The sequence below is a fragment of the Macrobrachium nipponense genome, chromosome 32 (assembly GCF_015104395.2).
Source record: "Macrobrachium nipponense isolate FS-2020 chromosome 32, ASM1510439v2, whole genome shotgun sequence".
Taxonomy (NCBI): Eukaryota; Metazoa; Arthropoda; class Malacostraca; order Decapoda; family Palaemonidae; genus Macrobrachium; species Macrobrachium nipponense.
In genome coordinates, this window is record NC_061094.1 from 27,646,845 (window position 1) to 27,669,394 (window position 22,550).

Sequence of the window (22,550 nt, forward strand, 5' to 3'; positions counted from 1 at the left end):
GATATGAGAGATGTTTTTAAAATAAGTTGTTATCCCTCCAATGTGTATGGGCAGTGGCATCCATCTAATTATCATGAAAATTCATACAGACTTGAAGAAAAGTAGGCTGAACAACTCACCACCTGGATGAATTCCTCAACAATTGTGACTGGTGGCTGCTTTTTTAAAAGCTTCAATCTACCAAAAAAAGAAAAGAAAAAAAAAAAGTGAAAACTGCTGCCATGAGCTTGAAGCATATCCAGAGCATTACCATATGGAGGGCAAATAATTTTGGCTTATAGCTCCAACTTTTGCAGAATAGACAAACAAGACCCTAGAGAGAATTCACTCCTTAAGGAATGTCTCAGACTTCCCCTGGCCTTTACAAGACATACTGCTTCTGTTGTTCACGGGCTCTCTAAGGAACTCCAAAGCTCTTCTTCGACAGGCATTATCACTTTGTTAGGTGTTGAGAACCTTTACAGGCAGTCCCCAGGTTATGGCGGGTTCGGCTTACAATGTTCCGAGGTCAAGGTGCTTTTCAATTATATTCATCAAAAATTATTTCCAGGGTTACGACGCCCACAACACTGATCTGGCAGAAGAAATGACACCAAAAATGCAAAATAATCAATAATTGAAAGTTTTTCTATGAAAAATGCAATAAGAATGCAGTTTACATAGCTCTGAATGCACCCAAAGCATTAAAAGTAAGCTTTTCTTATGATTTTTGATGATGTTCCAGCTTACGACGATTTTTGGGTTACAATGCGTCTCAAGAACGGAACCCCGTCGTAACCCGGGGACTGCCTATACACACTTTTATTTAGCTTGCTTTTATGTATGTTTGTTTGTTGATTTTTGACTTGTTCCCTTAGACCCTGTATCTCAAGATTTGTATGAAACACTTAGGATTTTTCACAATTTCTTTGACGCGGTAAATAACTACAGATTCTCAGATTTTTCAAACCTTCTTTGGCTCGACAGGATATCAATTTTATTAGCTACAATCATAGATCGGTTACGATTTCTGTCAAAACTAAAAAGTATAAAAAAAAAATCTTTAACATGTATTAAAATGCATTAAAAAGTGGAAAACCCATTTTTTTGGGGATATGCCAGGATTTTCTTACAATTAATCATGGGCTCCAAACATGGAAGGAAATGCTACAAGAGATAAAGAAATATATTTCTTGTCTTGCATAATTTTCTGTCATGTTTGGACCCCATGCTTTTAATTTTGTAGACATGATTAATTGTAAGAAAATTCTGCTCTCAAAAAATTAATTTTCCACTTTTTGGTGCATTTTAATAAACGTGTATTTTAAACTTTTTTATATTTTTTTACATTTTAATACATGTGTATTTTAAACTTTTTTATATTTTTTTACCAATATTCATGTGACCAGACAACTGGTCACATCACTGACAGAATATAGTATTGGTGTGAGGACATCTGACTTAAAACATCCTAGAAGAGGATCCAGAGGCCCTTCTAAAGATGTGTACCAAGAAAGGTCTAAAGTTGTGTACCAAAAAATCCCTCTCTATCTCTTATAAAGGGCATAAGCATTCTAAAGGAAGCTCTGAAGGCCATTCTAGAGATGTATTAAGAAGGGCCCTTTGTCACCCAATCAGGGGACTGGGAGTCCTATTTGCTAATTTCCATATGGGCATCTTCAAGGATAGGGTCTTTAGTACAATCCCAAAACAACTGTTACATAGGCAGCATCTATATGATACTCAATGAGGAATTAAATATACTACGATGAACTTTTCAAATCAAATAATTTTACAAAGGAACAACAGCCAACTTTGAAACTTCATACATAAGACTAAAAAATATGACCAAAAATACATTCTATGGTCCAGGAACTCCTGTGGTTTGGCTTGATTTTAAATCAGCTGCCATTAGTTCATTGCACTGCCACCAGGGTAGCACCACGTATTGTTTACAACTTCAAGACCACAAAAATTATGCCATACCTCCTTTGTTTTTATTAACACTTTCCTATCCGTATAGTTTTGAGCACTCTCTCTCCCAGAGACCCAAGGTGTCTGGGAGCGCTCGACAGTGCGAAAAAATAATTATTTTGAAAAACAGAAATTTTATGCCAACAACATTCATTTTACTGTCCTTTTTTTCTAAACGTTTATTTTTTATGGTGGAATACTCAGAATAAGAGTCCCAGCTCTCTAAATACGAAAAAAATGTATTATTTAACAAAAAATAAAAATTTCTTAATTTTATATTTTCGTTCGTAACCCAAAAACTATGAAAGTCAGGCGAATAAATTATTTTTTATGAGAAAGCCAACAAAATTCCCTAAATATCGACATATAAAACAATGGAAAACGAATAAATCCAGCTGGTGAAAAAATTGATAGAGCGCACATCGGAAAAGTGTTCTCCCGTGACGTCACTATGTAAACAAAAACACATGTCTAAAAGAACTACTTGGCTGGCGTATTGATACCCAAGTTACATGGTCCAAGGTATGATCTAGCCTATGGAAATCGCTACTTGTCTGAAAATAAAAAAAAATTTACCCCTACCACACGTATGAAAAATTTCGGTAAATTTTACATAGAGCTACGTCAGTCAGATAGGAAGGGGGTAGGGTAATTTTACGTACTATTATGTCAATTGGACATGAAAGAGTTAAAATAGTTGTTAGTAATGGAAAAATGTAAAATCAAATGTTTTTCATATTAACCTTAATAGAATAAATATATTTTTTAAAATATCCACTTAAGTGGGCCGGCCGGTAACCCTATATATGGGGGTATAGGGCAAAAAATGTATAGTCCTGAAAAAATTCATGGAGTTTCATATGGCAATGGAGAATGCATATACGAAATATTTTGTCAAAATTCCTCTAACTTTCATAGTTACAGGGTAATTAGTAAACATAACTCAATAAGCCAAAAACGTTGATCTGTACAAGAAAATGCAATATTTCTTCTGTTATCGTAAATTTTGATAATTATTGTCAAACAAATTCTGAGCAATGGCATCTGTAGAGCCATGAGTCGCAGGAGGGAAGGATCTCACAGCTTACCACCCTACAAAGCAATCAGAAACATGAGAGAGGTTACAAGCTTGAGTTTCCTCTCTAAGATTCACTGCTTTTATGTCTGTTTATCTTTGTTTCGGCCTGAATTTCATTATGCCAAAGAGGAAAAGGCAAACAAAACATCTCGCTAACATAGAGAAGAAGAAAATTCACTCTAATATGAGTTCAGAATATCATAATATCCGCGATATTAGTGTAGTTAGTGAAGAGAGAGAGGGCGGGTCTTGGGGAGGGGTGCGTAGTAAGGAATGCCCCGTCTTGCCTGATGCACACGTCGCACAGTGCCCCAGGCTACGGTCTTTGAGCAAAGGGATCGTCATTTATGATAAATAACATAGTTTGGGTTTATTAAAACCCAAAAAGAAATATGAAAATCATAATAATTATGATTTATTAACATTTTCTTTGTAAAAAGAGTACACGTTTGAGTTTCACCTCTGACATTCTCTTGCTTTTACGTCTGTTTATATTTGTTTTGGCAAGAATTTCATCATGCCAAAGAGGAAAAGACAAGGAAAACATCTCACTAACATACAGAAGAAGAATATTCGCTGTTTTAAGCAGAGTTAGTGAAGGGGAGAGAGTTGCATAAGAAGGAGTGCCCTGTCTTGCGTGACCCAATGCCCCAAGCTATGATATATGAGCAAAGGTATCTTCATTTATGATAAATAACATAGTTTTGGTTTATTAATACCAAAAAAAAAAATATAAAATTCATAATAATAATTATATATTAACATTGTCTTTGGAAAAAAACAAAGAAAACTTTGAACGCCCGTATCTCAAAACTATACTTATTGACCTTCAAATTCTATCTTCTCCCATAGTTTTAAAGCTATAGCATTGAAATTTAGTATATAACTTAGAAAGACATTATAGAACAATCAAGTGGAGCCCTTTTTTCCAGTTTTTGTTTCGTTTTTTTTTCCTAATTTATAGGGTTTATTTTTTTTACCATAATACAAAACTTTTCATTTGATTGGAGGTCTACATCAGGTCTATATATGGTAGTAATCCCAGATCTTAATATTAAATATCAAGGGAGGAGATAAAATTTGAAAAATGGTTATTTTCAGGATAAATCGCCCTGAAGTCACAAAACCAAAGGTCAGAGGCGAAAATCATATGCAGTTTGGAGATGTCCCAAGTCACCTTATTAAGTGGTATGAATGTCAAAGTCCTGTCCTTAAAAAATGGCATTAGCCGGGCGGGCCCCTTAAAAAGGCTCTATCAAGTAAAAACTTTTATTCTAAAGAATGAGATATGTGGCATGCACGAATTCCTTACTCTGCTTGAGATAAGTGATACAGTTTTGATAATTTCTTATGTAACTGTGTATTTACCTATTCAATATGCCACCCATGAGATCATATGATGCTAGAGGTAAGAAGCACAAGCATAAACCTTTATCTATGTTAGAAAATGTTTATTCCATTAGCGAATAGTTTAGTCTTCATTTTCCTCAATAGATGGCACTGGTGTACTTTGTTTATGTTTTGACAGAGACATTCAAATGCACTGTTATCGCCAGAATTCATCCATTATTTTTTCATCCCACTATCCTCTACAATCAAAATAAATGACGAAGAAACTAACAGCAATAATTATGAAGATGCAAAATTTAGGATATGAAAGTCACTGATAATGTACAGATTCTGAGAAGTTTAGTACTGTAGTTGACTTACAATTAGGCTAACTCGGGAACATAGGCTAAGTTTGTTAAATAAAAGTTCACTAAATAAAATTATACAGTATAACGTTATTAAATGATGAAGTTGAAATATATGAGTAATAATAAAAAGTAGTGTCAGAATGTAGCCAAGTAGTAGGCTAAGTCGGAAACTAGGCTATTTGTATATGGAAATATCTTGCAAGACTATGTTTACCTACAGGCTTAATTTTTCAGGGATTTTCTGTGGTCTGGCAATGGCCTCGTCCCAAGGTTTCCGGATTTAAGATGTTGGACTGTATAACAAAAAACTATATCTAATAAGTCTTTACTTACAGTAAGAAATAAAAGAACTGGAACAATGGCATTTAATATTATATCCTAAGAGAACAAGGAACCTGATAGAGAGCTCAAAGAGAGTAAAGAAAAACATTTTGCAAAATGAACTTCCATGGGGTTACTGTTAAATTTGAGTTACAATATCTTGTATATACTGTTAAATCCATATTACAGCTAGAAATCTAATCCTTTCTAATTCTAATGTATCCTAACATCTTAGTGCAATAGCCCATTTAACAGTTTCTGCTGCCTGCACTGCTAAAATACTGTGCCATTTCATGTGGAATCTGTAACTACAGTACAGTATTAATTTTACTATATACTGTGCAAGTTATTTTACAACTGGAAATATAACAATTTTTGACTGATTCTTATACACCTCAGCTGACTGAAATAGTCCATAAGTAATAATGAATAGACTAACATGAATATTACAACTCATAATGACACACTGCTAATTTTCTAAAGATGTTCCACAAGAATGCCTCATACTACAAGTACTATATGAGAAGTATCTACCAAACCTTTAGAACTGTGCACTACAGGAAGTTTTCATTGAACAAAGACATAAATGAAAACCAACTGAACAAAGATGTAAATGAAGACCAACCGTTTTACCTAAAACTAAAAGATAAAGCTGAAATAATACAAACTCAAATATCGATGGAAAAATCCTTAAAACTTCATGAAGCAGACCCATAAGGGATACCATTTACAATGTGCAGTTTGGCACAGAGTAGATGGTTCTAAAGGTTCTTTTTACTTATCCATTCCCTCTGGTCTTTTCCCACCTAGCTGTCTTAACTTCTCCAACTTTGCATTTTTCCAATTTATCACATCCTTCAGTGGAAAATTTTGGAAATTTCAGTGGAACCAAGTGGTCTTGTAAACTAATTTACCATAACAATAATAATAACCATGCAGATAAAGAATAATAGCTTTACAGTGCTTAAATCTGTAATACACTGAACAAGAGAAAAATAAAAGTGAAAGTACGTACCTGTGTGTGGAGGAAGCCATTTCTGTGGTACTTCATCTGGTTCACTAACTGGAACATTCAGGCCTTTATCATTTCCACTATTATCAATTATTTCTAAATGAATGTCATACTGTTGGTCTAATCCAAGGTAACTGTCTGACATAACATAGAGTGTAAGAACAGCATTTCCTGAAAAAAAAAGACAATATTTTTTTTAGTAATCTAAAATAAAAATTTTTTGGCACTTTAGCACCAAAAATTATATGACTATACTTCCACTGCCATAAAAATTAAGCGATCCTCTTAAGTGGGTATGACTCCTTTTTCTCACCATTCTACATTAATTAATAGCTTGACTCGCATCTTTCCATCGCAGAGTAAAACTTAACACTGACCAACACCAAACATCAGTGGAAGGCAAGGGTTAATGGCATGAAAAATTAGCATCATCATTGCAGATTTGTTAAATTTTTCCTTTATGGGGTTAAGCGTAAAATAAGCTCCTTCCACTCTCCTCTGTGCTGTGCATTTTTGGCCTACATTCTACTGTTTCAAGTGCAAGACTTCACCTGTACCCTTTCCCCATGACTTTCTGAGTATTTCTTAGTATTTGTTTTTGTGGAGGGAGTATTGCTTTTGATATACCTTGCATAACACAATTTTGATGACATTACAGGTCCTTTGTAGTGGCTTTTCAGCTCTAGCTGCACTGCTCTCTGGCTTTCATGTTTCATCTGTTCCCTTTACCTTAATCTACTTTTAAGTTATCAATACTTTTGTGTGTCTTTCTACTTCCATATTTATAATTTCTTTAACTAACTGTCCTTCTCCCCTTCTTGATTTGCAAAATCCATATGAAACTAAGTTCTGTCTTTTTCAACCTTTGACATCTTAATAAACTTCTTATAATATACTTATATTTCTGCATATAACATACGTAATTCCTACTGGCATTAAGAGTCCAAAGAGACCTAACAAAGGAAAGCAAAAAAAAAAATAAAGAGAGGAGTATTATATCCCACTTGAGTGGTGGTTCTCAATGTCATCAAAGTGCAAGTGCTGTCCTCTTTTGCAACTCTCAAGTGAAGTCTACCATCCACAGTATTGAAATGATATTGTTATTGTACAATAAAGTTTCATACATACTTACCTGGCAGATATATACTTAGCTTTCGCGGCACGCTGCAGGTAGGTCAGGTGATCTACCGGCCTGCCGCTGGGTGGCAGGAATAGGAACCATTACCGTTCTAGAACCAGATTTTTTCTTCCACCTGTCTCCTGAGGGGAGGCTGGGTGGGCCATTTAATCGTATATATCTGCCAGGTAAGTATGTATGAAACTTTATTGTACAATAACAATATCATTTTCATACATTCAACCTTTCCTGTCACGCGTTATTACTTAGCTGATTGGCACCTTTGGTGGAGGGTAAGAGACAGCTAATTACTGATTAGACAGGTAAACAACATACGTTGTAGGTAATAGATAAATAAAACCTTGGTTCCTATGTGTTTAGACGAAGGGTTGACTTCCTAGCTATTGCTAGGAGTCTGCTTTGTCTCAAGAGCCTCAGCGAGGATGTGACCTATGGCTAAGAGTTCTTGTAGATCTGTCAATGGGGTCTTATCCACTTACTCGACAGAATCTAATGGTCTTTTGTCAATGGGGTCTTATTCACTTACATGACAATACACCTATGCCTAGTGGCATAATTAAGGAGCACAACACCAGTCCCAATCACCTGATCCTAACACGAGGGTTAGTGCTTAAAAAAAGAGTTATCCCCAAACTCCTTTCAAACAACCGAAAGAAAAAAACACCACGTTAAATAAATTTAACTCACTAGTTAAGGATCAGTGTTGGCTCCTTATCCCAGCAACGTATCCGTAGACACGTATAACCAAGAGAGAAAGATCTCTCGTAGGTCAACTTGACCTCCTTCGTGTAATGGGAAGTCAACACAGAGTTGCATATCCCATAAGTGACAGCTAATATGTCCTCATGACATACTGTTATGGAAAGAAGAATTCATAAAAGCTCGCACTTCATGCGCTTTTAATTCTCAGCTGTTTGAAGGAATCATCAAGTTACTCATGAAGTGCTTTAGTGATCACACTTGTTTCAAGGAAGACCAGGGCTTTCTTTGAAATGGATCTCTTCTGGATGAAGCCTAGAGCCTGGCTGGTGTCTGGCTGGCGCCTTGCGCCTGGCTGGCGCCTCGCGCCTGCCTGGCGCCTCGCTCCTGGCTGGCGCCTCGCGCCTGCCTGGCACCTGACGCTTGGTTGGCGCCTAGCTCCTGGAAGGCGCTTTTCGCCCGACTTCTGGCTGGCGCCTCGCACCTGGAAGAAGCTTCGCGCCTGGCTCCAGACTGGCACTATTTGGCGCCTGGCACCTGACTGACTCCTCTCCACTTGCTGGAGCTTCGAGCTTAGTAGTCTCTCGAGGATGTCTGGCAATGTCCACATCGGACACTCTTATCCGTCCGATTTGTTCGCCTCTAGCGCATCTGCGCTAGGTTGGAGGCCCCCTCTTTCTCTTCATCAGACAATGACAGTGTTCCTTGAAACTGTCTGCCTCTGGCGTTTTTTACGCCTGTTTTGGCATTTGGCGCCTGGTTGGCGCTACATTGTCCGAAAGTCCTGAACCTCCACAATAGTTTATCAGGAGATTGGAGAAGGGTGGAAGAAATTCTTCCACTTTGAGCTTTTGGCCTCTCCGGCAAGGGGAGGTGATTGTAGTAAACTACATCCATTAGACGATAGGACATCTAACAGTACGAGAGATAAGAGTCTTCCTCCGAGGAGGATCCTTCTTGAATCCTTCCATTGCTAACGAGATCTCTTCTTACTTGTTGATGAAGTTCCTCGTTGCAGAATCTTCCCTATCTTGTCCGAAGGAAGGGAAGGAGCTTGGAAGTCGAAGGAGACTCCGAGCTGAAATTGGGAGGACTCCTGATTTCTAGCTCTTTATTGTATCCCTCTGAATACCTTCTGGGAAGCATTTTGAGCCCTCATCGCATCCCAAAGACTCTGTAGGCAAACGTTTAAACCATCTCTTCTTCTGTAGGTGAGAACGTAAGTACCCCGCCTGGGCAACGAAACTTCTATCTGAAAGCGCTGAGTCAGGAATAGAGGGTTTTAGTTCTTTTGCCAGACATACTATGCTGGCAAGAACCCATTGCCGAGTCTCCATTGAATCCGATGCGAGATTCCAATGCACAAAAAATTCACTTGTCTTCTTGGTTGTTTAGGGCCAAGAGAAACAAAGAATTCCCTCATAAAATTTCTCAAAAAAGTTTGATGAGGAGCAGTTCCATCTTGTCGGAACACGGAATCTGAGGCCACAAAAGATCCCATTCAAAGTACATGATATCCTACTCTTGTCGTATTGAGGTATCGTATAAGATCCCGAAGATCTTAATCCTCTGCTATATCTAATTCCCCTTGTATAGACAGAGTATAGCCTTTTACTGCGTTCTTTGATACCAGATATATACAAAGGTGATTCTTCCCTCTGAAAGGGAAGAAAAACCGCTATGTGGTTCACAGAGGTATCGGAAGAGGACAGTTTCCTCATTCCATCTAGCACGATCTGCAGCAATTCTATGTCTTGGCCATGACTATTGTCACTTACCTTGAAAAATCCTCTCATTCATGTCCACTTCTGGTCAGTCTGCACGCGGACAGACTTAGAGTGTAGAGGTTGTTAAGGTCCAATTATAATAGATGCTGATAGAATCTCCAGACTCTCTTGGAAAAGCCTTCCAAAATATGCTGTGAGAGGAACATGACTTCTGTGAATCCAACCTCTCTAAGGCCAAAATGAGGCATAAGGTATCATCCTCTCTTCCTTTGATGCCCATTTATCTTAATATCTGTTAAGAATTTATATATCTAGGGGAAAAAAAGACTAAAGTTTATTCCCCATTTAAACTAAAAATGGCGTATATTGCTACCTCTCTTGGTTCGAGAATAAGGAAGCAGTCTAGAGGAAGCCTGTTTGTCTTCCACCTTGCGAAGAGATCTATGAAGAAGACATCTCGCAGGTTTCCACAACTCTCTTTCCAACTAAGATTAGACATAAGTCAATAGTTATATCGTCGATCGAGAAGGTTATCACGGACGTGCAACATCGTGCAGCAAACCTCTTAAGGATCGTTACGTTCCGTGTCTGTGTTCCAAACAGGTTCTCTCTTGTTAACTCGAAAGTGGGCGAACAAAGAGATTCTCGATACTCCTTGAGATACGAGAGAGCTGTGGAATTAGTCAAATTGATTTGAAAAAAAATCATTTTGTCCCTCCTTGGAATCGAACACCCCTCTAGTTAGACGGGGAATGAAATCAGGAACGAACCGTGCCGTTACCGAGCCTGCTGTCAGAGAGGTTACTGAACCCTTCGATTAATAACTCACTATATCGAAAAGTTAGCAAGTCCATTATTTTGCTTCCGTAAGCATGAGAGCATCAAATAATATATATAGCTCTACATTAAATTCATATTGTTGTCTCATTCCTATAATCCTGTTACATTGCGGTAAACATTACCGCAAGGTTACAAGGGATCTTTTTATTGAAAACTCCTTGGCAAAACGAATACCATGTTATTCATGTTTGCCTATAAATCCCCTCAAATCGAGGCTAAGTCCATGATTGTAGGGGGAAGATACGGTTAACCATTCGATCCCGTAGGAGAGAGAGATGTAACCAACTGATCATGACCGAGAACTGGATGGTACTGTATTGGCTTACAATGACAGGACAGCCGTCTCGTTTGCTGCCTGGCTGCATTCTTCCTGAGTTGCCAGTTACTCCATTCAATGAAGGAATATAATAAAATTATTCTCGAGCCTAAGGAAGCTCTCAATAATGCATATTTAAGCCAAACAACCTTTGTTAAATACCGAAGCTGAGTAGGTATTGTCGTAACAAACCTTTTAAGCGAAGTCCTTACTAGGAAATTCCTGTAAGGATATAGATAATTCTGTAGCGAACCACAAAGGCAACTATGGTATGCGTATATGACTTGTCATTAAGTAGTTGTATACACCAAATCTTCTTACTACATTCTTTCCTCTCCGATGCAGAGAGAGAATGGGAATCTTACTCTCTTCGTTCTTTTCGTCAATAAACCCGAATTAGTATTAGTCGAAAGAGATCGCAAATGGCAACCGAGGATCGAAGAGAATCTCTCAAGCTTTTATTCTCTTGGAGATAAGGCCGTATTCTACGCCTCTATTATCTGGAAGAGCCTCTAATCAATTAATGAGAGCTCGTACGAATCTTATTCAATTTCCAAACGATTGCCACTCTTTCTGTAAATGGTTGGTTGCATTATTTTTTAGAAGGATGATGATTTTAATATCCTCTTACTAGTAATGAACTAATTCTCTCAATAAAAAAAGGTCGTTAAGTTCTTATAAACTGAGACACCTGCCCCCTTATTGGCTTCCAATTCCGATCTATCTTCCATTTCCTGTCCATCAAGTTGGGAGAAGAATGAGCAACCGGAGGAGAGTGCCTCTTTTTGTAAAGTGAAGGGCTTTTTAGCAGTACCGACTCTAACCTGACAAGGGCTACGGCTGCCTGTGTGACATCTTGAGTCCCCGCCAGGAGAAGGCCGATCTTGCTCTTGCCTTTACTTGCATTAAGACTATCCTGACAAGGGCGACGGCCGCCTGTGCGACAACTCCCGTCCCTATCAGGAGAAGGCCTTGAATGTCTTTCACCTTTCGCAGAATCAGGCATATCCTGACAAGGGCTACGGCCGCCTGTGCGCTTCTGAGAACCGTGCATCCCCTCAGCTCCCCCCCAGAAACCCGTGTCAGGTGAAAACTGATCCTGCGAAAATTAAACCCAAAGAGGAGCCTCTCGGTCCGCCCTCTTAACTCCATTTCCGATGAAGATCCTGGTTCATAGCGCCTGGAGCCTGGCTCCTGGCGCTTCAGGCGCTTTGCGCCTCGTTTCAGGCGCTTCAGGCACTTTACGCCTCGTTTCAGGCGCTTCAGGCGCTTTGCGCCTTGTTTCAGGCGCTTCAGGAGCTTTGCGCCTTGTTTCAGGCGCTTCAGGCGCTTTTCGCCTAGTAAGAGTTTCTTCTTTAGAATCCTCTCGCCTTGTCGGCGTTTTGCGCCTGGCAGGCGCCTCGTCCGAGCTGTCAAAGACTTCTATCGGACGGGATTTCTTAACGGGAAGGAAGTGATCCTTTCTCCTGGGAGGATCCTTCTTCAAAACTCCCATTAACGAAGATATCTGTTGTTGCATTTCTCTTAAGATCTTCGTAGTGGCGTCTTCTTTCTCCGTATCCGATCTAGGGGAAGGAAGATTTGATGAATAAATCTCTTTCTTCTTCTTCTCAGGTGGATAGTCCTCCGGAAAACTTTCCGGGCTAGGATCCCAAGCTGGAGATTTTCTTTTAGAAGGTCTCGATAGCTTGTCAGAACTCCACCCTTTTTTCCTTTTGATGAAGAATCGGATGACGAAAAACACTGTTTTAGGATGCCTTTCCAACGGCTATCCTTGGCAGTCTGGGACGCTACTACAGAACCTCCCGAGGGGACGCCCAACCGGTGGGGATTCTCTGAAACCTCTGTGCGGCTTTCGACATTCCTTCTCCTCTGGGCTTGTGAGTTTGGAAGAGGTCTAGACCTGGGAGCGAGACAGAGCCGATCAGACGCACCCTCCACTGCAATGGGGAACACTGTAATCACTTCTTACCTTTTAATAGCTCGCATTTTGAGCTACATCCCTTGTCTTCAAATTGCAATTATGAATTTGAAGTTTCTGTGAAATAAGAAGGTGATGAGGATGCAACACTACTAGTACTGTTAATACTCTAACTGCTCGTTAGTACGAGTAGCGAATAAAACTTCTAAAGGAAGCGTATCTAGTTATATTCTTTTCTGACTCCCTAAAGTAGAAAGTCAGTATATTTCCTCAATCAATTCTAACACTTATTACACATATTAATGAATAAATATTAATATTTCCCTTTCTTGCATACTATGTGAGTGTCTACCGACAATTTCGGTAGTTACACATCATATATTCTTCGAAATTTTTGAAGCCAAATTCATTAAAAAGTTAATAAAAGCTTATGCCGAGCCTAAGACCCAGTACTTCCCTGCAAAAGACAGCCCAGAAGATCAATGGTGATGAAACACGAAAATCAAGTCAGGAGGTACCGCAAACGTATGTTTACAATACGGCGACAGAAAAAATCTGGTTCTAGAACGGTAATGGTTCCTATTCCTGCCACCCAGCGGCAGGCCGGTAGATCACCTGACCTACCTGAAGCGTGTGCCGCGAAATTTGAATTTCTGTCGGGGAAGACGGAGTCTATAGCTAAGTATATATCTGACAGGGAAGTTGAATGTATGAAAACAAAAGGCTATGGTGAAAGAATGTGTTTCATCCAAATACATATTCATGTGACTTCCAACAGCCTCAGAGTGCAATTTATCTGTTTAAAAATTTAAATTATGAGCCCAATATATTACAATGTGTGAGCATGTTGTTTTCCAGTTACTAAAAGTATTAATATATACCGTACATACTCGTGTAACACGCAATGTCGCATATCATGCGACCCCCATATTTTCAACCTAAAACAATATTTTGATCATGTATCTCATGTAACATGCGAGTTCAGTTTTTGAGACAAAATTACAATAGGCTAACCTCTTTTCCTCCTGTTTATCTATCCCATCTTCTAATTAAGTTAAAAAGAGTAAAAGAGAAAGCTAAAAGTATCGTCAGTAACGTTATACTTATTGTGTGGATGCATACAGCCAGAAACAGCTGATTTGCTATGAACCGAATTCGATAAGTATAGTGGCTTGCTCGCATTTCAACCATTGTACGATAGTAAAATAATTACCATAATTATGTTACAAATGCCGTTAAAAAGAATAGGACCGATATTTTTGCATGACTATATCCTTATTGTCTATGGAGAAAAGATCAGCAAGGGCATATACTGCTAAATTTAAGCTGCTAGTTGTAGATGAAGCTGAGGAAAGAATGTTCATCTGCTAATGACTATTATTGTGCATCGGCAACATGGAAACTTCGGTATAGCAACATCAAACTCGACCGTAAACAGAATTTGAGAGAAATATATTTTAATCAAAATTTTTTGGCATGAAAGAATGCATTTTACTGTGTTCACTCCAATAAAAGATAAATATGTAAAGCTCATATCATTCTGATGAAATAAAGTGAAAATATCGAACGCAATCTGTTGATTTTTTACGCAATAAACATGTCCTCAGTGCCATCTACGAACGAAAAAAATAACTAATATTCGTTCACGATATGAATTCAAGTGATATTTTGACTTGAAAACACTTTGCATAACGTAAAATAACTTTGTCTTATATCAATAGAGTATCTTGAGGTTCATTTATGCTAACTATAAGCAAGAAAATCGTTCTGATTTGACTTCAATACGGCAAAATAAATTTACCTTGCAATCGTCCTCAGCTGATTTCCAAACCAAAACATTGATTGCTATTTATGTCTTTTATAGTACACCAATAGTAATATGAAAATAAATACAATATTACTGGATGCAGTGAAGTAAAGCATAACTTTTCAAAAGATCCATGGAAAAGATTATTCATTATGTTTGTATTTTATCAAATGATACTAGTATGTAATTTTATATTTCATGTATGATGCAAACCCCCTTAAAATTAACTCCAAAATTAGGTCTTCAAAAGTCGCATGATATGCGAGTCTATATGGTACTTTATAAAACAACAGAACTAAGAATATTTATACCAGGTTCAGGAGGAGTAGTGAACACCATGGTGTGAGTTACTCTGCCACGGACAGGAGGAACCCTCTTCAGAGCTATAAGTTCTCCAGATTCCACTTCCCCAAGCACCAAAAACCAACCCTCATCTTTTGCTTTTGGGAATTTGGGTGCATGCACTCGCAGGTCTCTAGTCTGAAATACAGCAAACCAAAGTGTAAAAACTAAACACCATACAAAAAGATATGTTATACATATATCATATTGGTAAGGCATTAATATTACAAATAAAGAAACATTCATGGAAAGAATACAACTCACTGATACTATGCAACTCTGAATACCTACAAACTGAACAAAGGCAGAACATAGGAAATCCAATATCAAATAAAAAACTTTCAATGTAATAAAATATATTTCTCATATAAACATACACCAGTCACACCTCAAAGGTTGATGGTGATATTAAGCACAAAATGGCAAAACCAAATACTGATTACCAATTAAGGAATTAGAAAGAATTTTAGTGTGAGTACCCCCAGATAATTAAAAATTTATTAATGGATTTACAGATATTAATTATCATGATTGATTGATGAACAACAGTATTAACAGTCTAGAAAAATGATCAAGAGCCTTAATATAAGAAGGAACATTTCTGGTCATATATTCCTTCTTATATTTAAATTACAATAATTTTCATACTGGGTATACAGTGATGCAATTCTTATTTTAAATAGTTCCCGTTGGATGAGTGGACTTCGCGCTCAGCTGCGAATCTGGTGGTCCGAGTTCAATTCTCAGCTCGGCCAACGCGAAATTAGAGGAATTTATTTCTATTGATAAAAATTCATTTCTCGATGTAATGTGGTTCGGATCCCACAATAAGCTGTAGGTCCCATTGCTAGGTAACCAATTGGTTCCTAGCCACGTAAAAATATCTAATCCTTAGGGCCAGCCCTAGGAGAGCTGTTAATCAGCTCAGTGGTCTGGTAAAACTAAGATATACTCAACTTCTTGTTTTAAATTAGCAACACATAATACAGAGATCAAATTTAAGATAAATATGATATTGTTATGATACAATAAAGTTTCATACATACTCACCTGGCAGATATATACATAGCTATCGACTACGTCGTCCCCGACAGAAATTCAAATTTCGCGGCACTCGCTACAGGTAGGTCAGGTGATCACCGCCCTGCTCTGGGTGGCAGGACTAGGAACCATTCCTGTTTTCTAATCAGATTCTCTCTTCCACCTGTCTCCTGCGGGGAGGCTGGGTGGGTCTTCAATCGTATATATCTGCCAGGTAAGTATGTATGAAACTTTATTGTATCATAACAATATCATTTTCATACATTCAACTTACCTGTCAGATATATACATAGCTGATTGACACCCTTTGGTGGAGGGCAAGAGACAGCTAACTTACTGACTAGACAGGTAAACAACATATGTTGTAGGTATAAATAGACCTTGGTTCCTACCTTATTAGATGGAAGACTTCGTGGCTACTGCCCAGGAGTCTGCTTCACCTCAAGAGCCTTAGCGAGATAGTGATCTGTGGCCAAGAGTTCTTGCTGGTCTGTCAATGGGGTCTTATCCACTTACTCGGCAGAGCCTAACTGGCATTTGTCAAGGGGTGCTAATCCGCTTATATGACAACACGCCTTCTTTAAGGAGCACACAACCGATCCCGATCACCCGATCCTAACCCGTGTTAGTTCTAAGATTGTTAAGAGTCATCCCCAAACTCTTAGCAAACAACCACAAACTCGATAATCATACATACAAAATAAAAAAAAAATAAAAAATTTTGTACCCCTCTAATAGTCAGCTGTCACTCGATTTCCTAATGAAGAGAAGTGAAGGCCGCCAGTGCGACATCTGACACTCCCATGCACAGGAAACACAAGAACACATCCGACAAGAGGGTTACGTACACATAATTTAAGGATCTGTGTGGGCTCTCTCCTTTACCCAGAACCGTCTGTGCTGACACAAACGGACCTAGAGAAAACATTTCTCATACGTCACTCGCACATCTTTTAAGTAATGAGATGCAAATACTGAGTTGCATCTCCAATAGGTTGCATCCAAAATATTTTTAAGTGACATATTTCTTTGTAACGCAATAGATGTCGCGATTGCCCTTACCTCATGAGCTCTTACTCTTAATAGATTAAAAGTCATCTGGGCAGTTCTTATGAGCCTCGGTAATTACACTTCTAACAAAGAAGGCCAAAGCATTTTTAGACATAGGTCTCTTGGTGGGGTCTTTACCGAGCACATAGACCATGTTGTGAGCCTCTCAACCGCTTCTTTCTGTCCAGATAGAATTTCAGTGCTCTAACTGGACAAAGTGATCTTTCTATTTCTCTGCCTACTAGGCTAGTAAGTCCTTTTACCTCGAAACTCCTGGGCCAGGGATTCGAAGGGTTCTCATTTTTGGCAAGAAAAAGAGTCTGGAATGAACAAATCGCAGAATCTTCTTTGAAGCCAACTCGTGACTCAAGGGCGTGCAACTCACTGACCCTTTTAGCCGTAGCCAGAGATAGCAGGAATACACACTTTTCTAGTGATATCCCAGAATGAAAGCCGTATGAGGTGGTTCGAACTTTTCCGAGGACAGAAATTTCAGAACCACATTCAAGTTCCAGCTCGGAACCCTAGGTTCTACTGACTTCGACGTTTCAAAGGAGCGGATGAGATCGTGCAAATCTTTATCATTCGTCAAATCTAAACCCCTGTTTCTAAAGACTGACGAAAGCATACTTCTGTATCCTTTAATTGTTGGTACAGAGAGATGTGATTTTCCCTCCCCAGGAAAAGAAGGAAATCCGCAATTTCGGTTACAGAGGTATTGGAAGAGGACAGCTTCTTCGACCTGCACCAGTTTCTGAAAACTTACCAATTCGATTGGTACACTCGCCTAGTAGATGATCTGCGGGCTCTAGCAATTGCACTTGCCGCCTTGCGAGAAAACCCTCTCGCTCTGACAAGTCTTTCGATAGTCAAAAGGCAGTCAGAGCAAGAGCGGGTAGATTTTGATGGTACCTCTCGAAGTGGGGTTGTTTGAGCAGATCTATCCTGTTTGGAAGAGATCTGGGGAAGTCCACTGTCCACTCCATCACCTCCGTGAACCAAATTCGGGATGGCCAATATGGGGCTATCAGAGTCATTCTGGTTCCCTTCGAGGCCACAAACTTTCTGACTACTTCCCCCAGTATCTTGAATGGGGAAAAGCGTACACGTCCAGCCCTGACCAGTCCAGGAGAAAGGCGTCTATTGCATAAGCCCTGGGATCTTCTACCAGGGCGCAAAATGTATCTATCCTTTTGGAGAGAAACGTGGCGAATAGATCTATTTGTGGTTTCCCCAAAGATACCAAAGGGTCTGGCAGTCTTCCGAGTGGAGGGTCCATTCTGTAGGAAGGACCTGGAATCTCCTGCTCAGTCTGTCCGCTCTCACGTTCCTCTCTCCTTGAACAAATCTCGTTAGAAGAACCACGTTCCTTTGATTTGCCCAAATCAGCAGATCTCTGCAGTTCGTTATAGGGCGAGAGAGTGATTCCTCCTTGTTTCTTACATAAGCCAGAGGCGGTTGTATTGTCGGAGTTTATCTGTATTACTTTGTCTCTGACTATCTGCTTGAAGCTCCTTAGCGCGAGGTGAATCGAAAAGAGCTCCTTGCAATTTATGTGCCATGACACCTGCTCTTCCGACCAGGTGCCTGCCACACTTCTTTGGACCCTTTACCCTAAAGTTGCACCCCAACCTGTCTCCGACACGTCTGAGAACAATGTCAGGTTTGGGTTCCGTACTTCCAAGGATACTCCTTTTGTTTCTTCTAAGGGGGTCAACCACCACCTTAATTGTTGTTGTTTTATTTCTAATGAGATTGGAAACGTGTCCGGGAGCTGTCTGTCTTCCAACTCCAACTGCTTTCCAGAAGAACTGAAGCGGACGGAGATGTAGTCTTCCTAGAGGAAAGAACTGTTTCGAGCGAGGGAAAGGGTCCCCAGAAGGCTCAACCATTCCCTCGCTGAAGTACGCTCTTTCTCTAAGAAGTTCAATACTGTGGCACAGCCTTTCCTTATTCTCTCTTGAGAAGGAAAAACTCGAAAACCCCGAGAATCCATCTGAATCCCCAGATAGACTACGTTCTGGCTGGGGACCATCTGGGATTTCTCGAGGTTTACGATTAATCCTAATACCTTTGTCAATTCCAGGATTGTTGACAGGTCCTCCAGACACTGCTTTCGAGACCTGGCCCTGATGAGCCAGTCATCCAGGTATAGGGAGACGTTTATCCCTTTCATGTGAAGGTGTTTTGACACATTTTTCATCAAGTCTGTAAAGACTTGGGGAGCCGTAGATAGGCCGAAACACAGGGCCCTGAACTGATAGATCCTTCCCTCGAACATGAAACGAAGGTACTTCCTCGACGAATGGTGAATCGGGACATGGAAATATGCGTCTTGAAGATCTAGGGACGCCATCCAATCTCCTTGACGGAGAGCTGCAAGTACTGAGGCAGACGTTTCCATGCTGAACTTCTGTTGTTGTACGAATTTGTTCAGCGAACTTACATCCAGTACCGGTCTCCATCCCCCCGAGGCTTTCGCTACGAGAAACAAGCGATTGTAAAACCCCGGGGAGCTTTGATCCAGCACCAGCTCTATTGCTCTTTTGTCCCACATCTGTTCCACAATTTGACGAAGAGTATCCATCAGAACAGGGTCCCTGTATCTGGCTGACAGTTCCTCGGTGATGTTGTCAAGGGGGGCCTGTCCTTGAATGGGATATAATAACCCTTCTTGATTATTGACATTGACCAAGGATCGGATCCTATGTCTTTCCCTGCTCCCGCAAAGAACTGTAACCTAGCTCCTACAGGTGTCTGGAGGAAAGATTTCTCATTTTCCCTTCTTAAAGGGACGGAAGGCAGATCTTCCCCTTTTATCCGTTGACTTTCTTCTGGCGAAGGATATAGCCTGAGGGCCTCCTCGAAAGGGCTGCTGTTGTTGAGCTGGCCTAGAGGCTTTCTTTTCCTCACTGGCCACAGGTCTATTTTTCCTTGAGGATTGCCTTAAAAGATCTTTTGAGTGGCTTTCTCAGTTAGCGAATGGGCAATGTCTCTCACCAACTGAGAAGGAAAATAAATTGATCTGAGAGAGGGGCATACAATAAAGCGGATCTCTGCGAAGGCGAGACAGCCTTAGTGAGAAAGGCACTATGAACCGCTCTCCTTTAGTATTCCCGCACCGAAGAGGGAGCATACTTCCGCCGATCCATCTTGAACCGCCTATTGATGCAGTGAAGGATGCTATGTAAGGTTTCATGGTTTAGTTCTTTTTTTTTCATGGGACTTCTTAGCAATAACCCCAAGGGACCAATCTAGGAAGTTAAATACTTCTAAAGTATGGAAAAAGTCCCTTGAGGAGATGGTCCATTTCCAAAAGACCCCATGTTGCTTTTGCTGAATTTAAGGCAATGTCTCCTCGACGAAGTCTACGAGACTGGGGAAGTCGATTCAGATGAAACGGGCAGAGACAATCCCATATTTTCTCCCGTTTTGTACCATATTGCCTCTCCTACCCCTTCGTTTAGCGGGAGGCATGCAAAAGATTGTCCTTCCTAACTCCTTCTTTGTCTTGATCCAGGAGTCAAGAGATTGTAAGGCCCTTTTCATGGATATGGCCGGCTTCATTTTTCAGGAAAGATGAAGACTTGTGCGCTTTCGTACTTGAAAATAGAGAGCGCGGAGAAGGAGGAGCGGCTGGAGTCAAGGCATCTCCATATTCTTCAAAGAGAAGAGAAGAAAGAACTTTGTAATTCGAAAGTCCTTCTCTGTTAGTAACTTCGTTCCTCCGAGACGTCATCTAAATTAATAGGCTCGGAAGGAGAATGCTCCCTTCCCTCCTCTGTCTCCTCTCTTGATTTCTTCCTTTCCGAAGAAGAAGCACTTCTATTAGGAGAGGGACTAGGAGTAACTCTCTCTTTACGTTTATCATAAGGCGAGTCATGTATAACTGTTTTACGCCTGTTAGACTCCTGACGGATATCAAGCTCTTCATGAGGAGAATGCGCCTGGCGTTTAGCAGGAGTATCTCGCTGAGAATACTCCTGGAGCCTGGTAGGAGTATCCTGTTTGGAATACTCCTGGCGCCTGACAGTCGTAACACTCTTCGAATACTCCTGGCCGTCTGGTAGTGGCGCATCTCGCTCCAAATACTCCTGGCGCCTGTTTAAGAGTATTAAGTCAGAATACTCCTGGCGCTTGGTAGGCCCATCGCGCTTCGAATACTCCTGGCGCTGGTAGAGTAATAAGTCTAGAATACTCCTGGCGCCTGGTAGGAGTATACTTTCAGAATACTCCTGGGTGCCTGGGAGGAGTATTAATTCAGAATACTCCTGGCGCGCCTGGGAGGAGTATCGAGGTCAGAGTACTCCAGGCGCCTGGCAGAAGTATCTCTTCCGAATACTCCTGACCTTTGGAAGGCGATCTAGTTCGAATATCCCTGTGGTTTGGTAGGAGTATCACTCATGGAATGCGCATTTCGAATAGCAAGTATATTGCGCTTAGCAGGCGCTTTACTCCTATCAGGAGTTCTCTCTTCTCCAGTTGGCTCTTGTTGTTTGGATGAAGATCTGGGCCTAGAACGATCTACAGTAAAGTCAGGCTCTTTGCGCCTACTTGGCGCCTGGCTCCTAGTTGGCGCCAGACGCTTGGCAGGAGTTACTTCCTTTCCCACTTCTCCCCCTGCCCTAACGCACCGCTCCCCCCAGAGATGGCCGCCTGTGCGACAACTCCCCTGGAGGGTTCGTTGCGCCCGACAGGAGATCGGTATTTGGATCTCTTAATCGGAAGCCTATCATCCTTTTTACGAGTAGGCTCATTAGAAAGTACTCCTACCAAAGACGCTAATTGCTCCTGCATATTCATCAAAATTTTCCTGGTCGAAGGCTCATTCGAATCAGGAGAAGGAGATCTGGAAGGCGCTCGAGAGTCTTTTACATTCCAAGGATCTAACTCCTTTCTAGCCTTCTTCATTACCGAAGGTGCATCCTCTTCAGAGAAGCGCTCGGGGCTAGAATTGAGCTCAGGTTCTTTCCAATTCCTCTTCAGCGGACGTGAAAGCTTCGATTCCTTCCATCCTCTTCTCGGAGAAGGCGAACTAGATGATGAAAAGCACTCACGAAGGACGCTTTTCCTATAGCTGTCCCTGGAAGTCTGAGATGTATAAGATTCTGCCGAAGGGACGCCTGATCGTTGGGGATTCTCCACGCCCCCGTAAGGCTTTCGACTTCCTCTCCTCTGGGCCAGGGAGCTTGGAAGAGGTCTAGACCTGGGAGCGTCGCAGAGACGACCAGACGCCCCATCCACTACACTGGGGACACTAAAATCACTCGAGAAACCACATTTCACTTCTCTTACCTTCCAATGCTTCCATTTTTTCTTGCATTTTTGAAGGGAAGCTCTGAGTTCCGCCATTTCTGAGGCAGAATCAGAGGGATTAACTTAGTGAACGGGCTGAAATAGAATGGGCATAATTATGAGAAGAAGAAGAAGCTACAGAACTAGACAAAAGTTCACGAGATCTAGACATTTTTCGGCTTTTGTAAGCCGCCTTCCTCTCTCTATCTTTCTCTAACTTCTTCAAGTAAGAAGTTAGATTCTTCCATTCTTGCACACTCAATTTCTCACACTCGTTACACGTATTCTCAATTGAGCATTCAACCATTCTACA

The 22,550-nt window shown here is 40.5% G+C and overlaps 1 protein-coding gene across 1 annotated transcript in view; it reads right to left on the reverse strand.

Moving 5' to 3' along the window:
* Positions 1 to 22,550, reverse strand: part of LOC135207289 (activating signal cointegrator 1 complex subunit 3-like) — a 669,776-nt gene that overhangs the window by 43,135 nt on the left and 604,091 nt on the right. The window contains 2 exon segments of the mRNA XM_064238959.1: positions 6,065 to 6,232; positions 14,821 to 14,989. Of these exon segments, the coding sequence (XP_064095029.1) occupies positions 6,065 to 6,232; positions 14,821 to 14,989 (337 nt within the window).